Here is a 6,716-nt window from a genome sequence, read left to right on the forward strand (position 1 = left end):
GTTTTACGTTTGTTTAAATACTTCTACCAAGTCAACTTTTCAAAATGATCTTGAAGGATGGAAGTGAGCTTCAAACAACGTGTACAAAATTAATCTGTACATTATATTATAACCACGAACACTGAAAGAAGGTAATATGAGATCATAGGTCAACCACACAGAAATCTTTCCTCACCATGGCAACATCGTAGGAAGGGTTGAACAATTAAATATGCATATCCCCGTAAAACTGAAATAAAAGGCCAAACTGCATATAGGGGTTTAAGGATAAACAACCATTTTCAAAACGTTGACTTTATGAAAACACAACCTGTTTGAAGAGAAACACGTTAAAATCGGGTTTCGATTCCACGCAGTGGACACAACGGATAGCCAATGCGGTTTTGCTCCAAAACAAACAAGCAAAGAAATAGATTCCGTTGAAGGTAATTTTCCAAAAGAAATTATACAGCTGTTTCCTCATTGAGCTATTTGATGTTGTTGTTTTTGAATTTCGCGCAAAGCTATTCGAGGGCTATCTGCGCTAGCCGTCCCTAATTTAGCAGTGTACGACAAGAGGGAAGACAGCTAGTCATCACCACCCACCGCTAACACTTGGCCTACTCTTTTACCAACGAATAGTGAGATTGACCGTCACATTATAACGCTCCCATGGCTGGGAGGGCGAGCATGTTTGGTGCGACCGGGATTCGAACCCGCAACCCTCAGATTACGAGTAGAACGCTTCAACACGCTTGGCCATGCCGGGCCCAGAGATATTTGAAGCAAACGTATATAAAATTCAATTAACAACTTGCGTTTCTACTTTAGTTGTTATTTTCTAATGTATATCGTAAAAATTAATGAAAATATCTCTACCATTTTCTCTCACTTAAAAGTTTCTAAACAAAACACACATGCAAAAACACAAACAACAGTAGTGAAAAAACAGACCAACTATTGAAGTACTCACACAAAAAGAACTATAATAAGCTTACATTTTGTTTCGTTGTTTCTAAACCCGGCTCATTAAGTTTGTTGTTTTTCTTTGTTAAACATGGTGTCAAGTGAACCATAATAATTACGAAAACAGCAACAATATTTTCGGTCACAATTGACTATACTAGTGAAAAACAATAAACGTATTTAACCGTTCCAGTGTTGTTACAGAACTAATTAATTCTGCAGTAAAATACCTACTATTTTACAACGATGGAATTAAGTATTCCTAAAACAATTGCTTAAGTAGTTAGAAACTTTTTTAGATAAAGAATAACTAGAGAACTCGCATGTAACGTCTGAAAAAATATACCGAACATTAAGCCTAAATAATGAAAATTAAGACTGTCTTTACTTATTATTCAATAGTCTTTCCTTTAATTTTAGGTTATTTTAACATTATTCTCTGTTGTCTGTAAACCCTATCCAACAGTATATTTCGTAACACCTGGAATACTAGCTACATCCTCTGTTTGATATATGATATTAAAACATATATCCCCTGGTAGCGGGCCAAACATGCTAATTTTTACCTGATGAATTAACGAACCGTTATAACACTAATTACGGCTATTTTTTTACGTTTTTCAAGTCGACAAAGTAACGTGTTTTGCTGAATATATAATTTGACAAGTTTTAAGGTCCTTTATCTCCATAGCTACGTATGTTAGCTTACGTTAAATTATTTATGAGCTATAACAGAGAAGTAGTTTTTATAACTGAAAACATTAAAATTAGCCAATGTTTATGCATAAAGTCCGTGCAAACCAACGCTTGTGTCTTAAACGTAAGAAATCTTAATCGATTTAGAAGCGTTCAACGTGTTGATAATTAGAAAACATTCTCCAATCAATACAACGAAACTATAACTGAAAATATGATGACGGAATTTATTTAGAAGTTTCTTGATGTTAGGTGGAAAAGTTTTAAAAGAATTCGTAAGCCTCGGGAGATTCATGGGTAAAAACGTCAAATATGAAGTTTTCTACGTAACAGGTGAGATTAAACATTGCTATTGATTTCCACTAGGTGTCACTACTAAGGGGTTATCAACCTTAGAAGAACTGGTTTATGCTTTGTTTCATACGGCCCAAAGATAGAAATGTGGTTTGATATTTCATTTGTTTCGATTAATTCAGCAGAATACAGCAAACCCATCATAGACCATGGTTTTCTAAATTAAATATTGCTAATCTGCAAGTACGTATACGAGCTAAATTATAATATATACACACACACACCTACATATTTTTATCTGAAACTTCTCATCAAAAGAGAATATGGTTACCGTTTCAAACACGTCACAGCCAATCAGTGATACATCATTTAATTATCCTTTCTTTGATGACGTAAAAACGTTTGAACATAATTTGAACCTATGGACTGCCTCCTTTCTCTTTAATTCTTGAGAAAATTGTCCGTCGCCTTTTAAAGATCTATGCTAGAATAATATGAGACTTTAGGTTGAGATTTAACCCTAATGTTTCTTCAAAGCACTGAATATTTTCCTACGCAGGCTAACGTTCCACATCAGTAGATATGCATGGTTAAACAAAACCGTGGTTTCTTTGGCTCCATCTCTTTCCACACCACTACAAACGGAGTTAATACTATACCCAACACCGTGTTTAATCCGCCCTGCCTCTAGGCATAATTACATAGCAAGCACGTAACTTTCCATGGGGTATTCCGGCCAAGGTCAGAAAGGGTATATATAGGATGTGCGACGGCCGATCACAAGGAACGTTGTTAGTTTGTTCGTTAATCTCTCGTGCACGTACTGAGTTGAGACGAGGTATTTTAGTAACTACCTCCCCCCCTTCCCTTCATCCTAAAGAACACGTAACACAGTCATTATCATGAAAACTCACAGTTCCACCATTCTGATGGAAGTCGGGGTTAATTCCGATACATTTTAGAGACCAGTGCCTCTGTAACGCATCGAAGTTTAATAAGATGCTTATTACAGATAAGCAAAAACGAACGATGCACAAACAGTAAGTGTGTATAAAGTATTATAGTTCTTGGATCAACTGTTCTTACGTCATTCACGATAGAGAATAATTCTTCAAGAAACTAAAAATGTCCCCGAGTTGTCACAGCTTTTCTCAGTTGGCAGTCTCACTTTAACTTGTAGTTTTAATAATCTCTCTTTTTAACATTTTATTTTAAAAATAGGCCAAGTCTGGCCCCCAAAAAAATTAGTTCAAATCATAATGTACTCCGTTGTAAGGAACCCCAAAATTCTTGTGCTATTGTTCCTGAGTTTGACTTTTTTTTTACGTTTTTTTTTGTGTGTGAATTCGTTAATCTTGTCCTTTCAAGCTATCAATGATTACAATTACTAGATCATTGGGCTTCAAAAAGGAGAATTTAACAGACGTAATAATTTTAAAAAGTTGTGATAATTTATATCAATAATAGTCATTCACTTCTATCAAAGACTACTCGTCAGAAACTGCACAATACTGGTTTGATAATTCACAGACACACCAATAAAACTTCCTAAAACACCGCTTGTTTGCTATTCCCTCCATAACGAGTTTGCTCCGAGCTGAGAGATTTATTCGCGCTTTCTACTTATGCAATTGTATTCTTAGCCGCGTTGCTAAGCGACCATCGTCACAGACGCGACTGATTCCAGTCAAAGAGGGTACACAATTTACGCTAGAACACGATAACAACGTTACGAATTATAATGACGTACATCACAATATATACATCAATTTTTAAACTATTGTACAACTAAATTATAAAACAGGTTATAATTAATATAAATACCGTTCTTCGTTGTTGTTTTTCAACCACTCAATTTCCAATATTGTAAACGTAAATATCTGTATTACTGCGTAATATTTATTGTTACTGGTAGATGTACTTTGTGCACTCTTTCCCAAAACCGATGACACCTTAGTGGATAAACCTCAAGATAAAAATATGACATCGCCAAATAAATTAACATTTTTCAACACTGTGGAGACGTTTTATGTGTTATGTGGAACACAACAGATCATAACCACACATATTGTTTGATTAACCAGCTTTATTACATCCCACATATTTTAGTTTTTAATATATCATAGCATGCCTGAAAGGCTACGCTTTTTTTTTTTTTCAGATGTAAGATAACTATATTTGGTGATCTGTGTTTTAAGTTTGGAATTGTAAAACACACTACTGATCTGATAAAAAATCAAACTCGATCGCAGATCACACTTTGATTTCTTTTCAATAGAAAATTAGTTGTTCGATAGCAAATAGGTTAAATTCAAAACAAATATATTTATTTCATAATGCACGGTCTTCTCAGCAGTTTGAACGTCAGTAGAATAACAACACGATAGCAAGCACTATCACCTTTCGGGTCCAACACGTGACGTTCGCTAACAGCTGAATTTACAATTTCTTGAAAAAACAAGAAAACACACACACCATTATATGACTGTTTAGCAGTGTTTTTACTGGTTCATTTATTCAAATGATACCATAATATCTTCCAGAACGACGACAAAAAGAGGGCGCGACTGTGCATCAGTTTCACCAAATGCTAGGTGGACGACGAGCTTTATACGACCCTCTTGTAACTGCATGCCAGAACAACAAAAATACAAAAACATTAAACGTGCAGAAAATTACCTTAAGTTAAACAGTTAGTAGCCCAGATTTTGAGAATACAAACATCTGATCCTCTCCAAAGATTCTACAAAACTCATCGGAAGTCATCGACTATATAGTTTTCTTATTCTTACTTTCACGTACTTGGAGACGAAGCGATGGTTGGGGCACTAACTAAACCCTTGCCAACTGCCGTCGAGTGCAGAGAAATCCCATTAATTACCCTTGACAGAGGGGACACTAATTTCTCCCTCGAGGACTAGCACATGGCAACCTAGTCAAGTCCCGCTGGCATGAAGAGAAATGAGTAACGACAAGCCTCATATTGGCAAAAAAAAAAAAAAGTAAAAAATTTCCAAACACATGGTTGTCTCATTACAAACTATGAAATCGAGTGACAAAAAAAGGGGGGGGCGGTATGTTTAATGTAATATATATATATATCCACTCTCACACACACTTGACTCTAGCGTCTACTCGTTCTTTCAAGTAGACATATTTACAATTAATAAGATCACGTAGGCCTAAAGATGCCACTAGTCGTTGCCTTTACTGTCAATATTTAACACACACACAAATTCCTAACTCTCTTATTATTTAAGAGCGTGCTTCACGTGACATATACGTCAGGACTCGACGTGATCTTTGACAAATCGCCAATGAATAACAACGAGAATTATTTAAGTCATTTAATTTTGTTGTTACTGGGTGTTTAACATTTGTAAAATGCTAACACAAAACGACGACTCTCAACACCATATCCACCCATTCATTAATAAAATAAAATAAGTGAGACCTTGAAGAAAGGTCAAGGCTATTCGTTATCTACATGTTATCATTCATATAATTGTTATTTTACCAATTTTGAAAACACCAATTAGATCAGACTTAAGCTAGGTTAAAAAAAAAAGGTTAGCTACAGCCAGATGACCTTATGGAGAAACAACAAGAGACAAGACGTAATGGAAATGATTTGCACCTATTCGTCAATGTATATATGTAGCGAAATTCAATTCATACTGACGTTAGAGTACAGTGATGTAATACCCAATACACGTGAACTAACAAAAACATTTTAAACAGACCTGACAGTAATGGCTGCCTATCTTACGCATTGGTTTTAATTAACCATGAAAGATAACAAATAAAAACACAGTGTCCACAGAACGCATGCTCTCAGCCACAGTCCTGATAATATATGTATGAACACGACCAACCAAGCCTAGCAATACACAAAGTTTTGTGATGTTACCAAATGCTTGAATACCTGTCATTATGTTACTGGGTTAACAGGCAAGTTGAGGAGTAGCAGGTATTCTCACAGGATCCAAAGTTCGCAACCCATCGTATTAAGAAACCGAAATGAATTTTGTTCTTCGCCTCCGCCCCGCTCTAAATTGTGCCCTTGCTATGACGACAAATCAGGTCCCCCAAGGGCTCACCTTTTCATCGTAAGCGTGTTAAATGTTTTCGCTCATGGACGTTAGCTACTCAACTTATTACATTAGGTAACCCCGTTCAATTCTTCTCCTAATCATAAGACTTTCGTACAAATCTTTAACGTGTCACAATTAAGCGATTTACGAAGAAACATACGCAATAAAACAGTAGCTACTTACAGTTTCATATTCCGTCCAAGGCGTCAGATGATGCGTTTTATCAATGTCCTCTTCTTCCCTATACATGACACTAGAGACGCAGAAACAGCAACAATTGTAGATAATTATACATGCTCTACATTCTCACATCTTCGTCACTCGTGTTTGTTTCCAACGATTAGGGACATACATGCGCTGTATCTAACGTACAACATTTAAATCGGACAGCTACAAAGTCATATCGAAGATCCTACTGAGAAATTCACCACTAATAAAATATGAAACCTGTCCGAATGCTACATGTCACTCAAAGAATTCCAGCCGAACAGTAAATACGTTGAGTTTCAACATTCACTACTCAGTGGTGCGCCATCTGGGGGCCTCAGACAAAAAAAAAAACAACGAGAGAGCATGGGTAAAAAAAGACTTCGTGCCAGTAGAAAAAAAAAAAACAACCTTCGTGGATGTCGTGCTTAACAATTGAACAAAAGCCTTGCCACACACCAACAGGTTTATTTTGTGTGT

At 36.0% G+C, this 6,716-nt stretch overlaps 1 protein-coding gene across 5 annotated transcripts in view; it reads right to left on the reverse strand.

Moving 5' to 3' along the window:
• Window positions 1-6,716, reverse strand: part of LOC143230575 (zinc finger protein rotund-like) — a 288,029-nt gene that overhangs the window by 252,297 nt on the left and 29,016 nt on the right. For 2 of the 5 annotated variants that reach the window (XM_076464369.1, XM_076464371.1), the window contains exon 1: window positions 6,213-6,517. The exons of 2 other annotated variants lie outside the window; for them this stretch is intronic. In XM_076464369.1, the coding sequence (XP_076320484.1) occupies window positions 6,213-6,278 (66 nt within the window). In that variant the 5' untranslated portion in view covers window positions 6,279-6,517. Of the gene's footprint in view, window positions 1-6,212; window positions 6,523-6,716 lie in introns of those variants that run through there. One more of the 5 variants, XM_076464372.1, reaches the window with a different exon arrangement.

This window comes from Tachypleus tridentatus, chromosome 10 (genome assembly GCF_004210375.1).
Source record: "Tachypleus tridentatus isolate NWPU-2018 chromosome 10, ASM421037v1, whole genome shotgun sequence".
Lineage (NCBI taxonomy): Eukaryota > Metazoa > Arthropoda > Merostomata > Xiphosura > Limulidae > Tachypleus > Tachypleus tridentatus.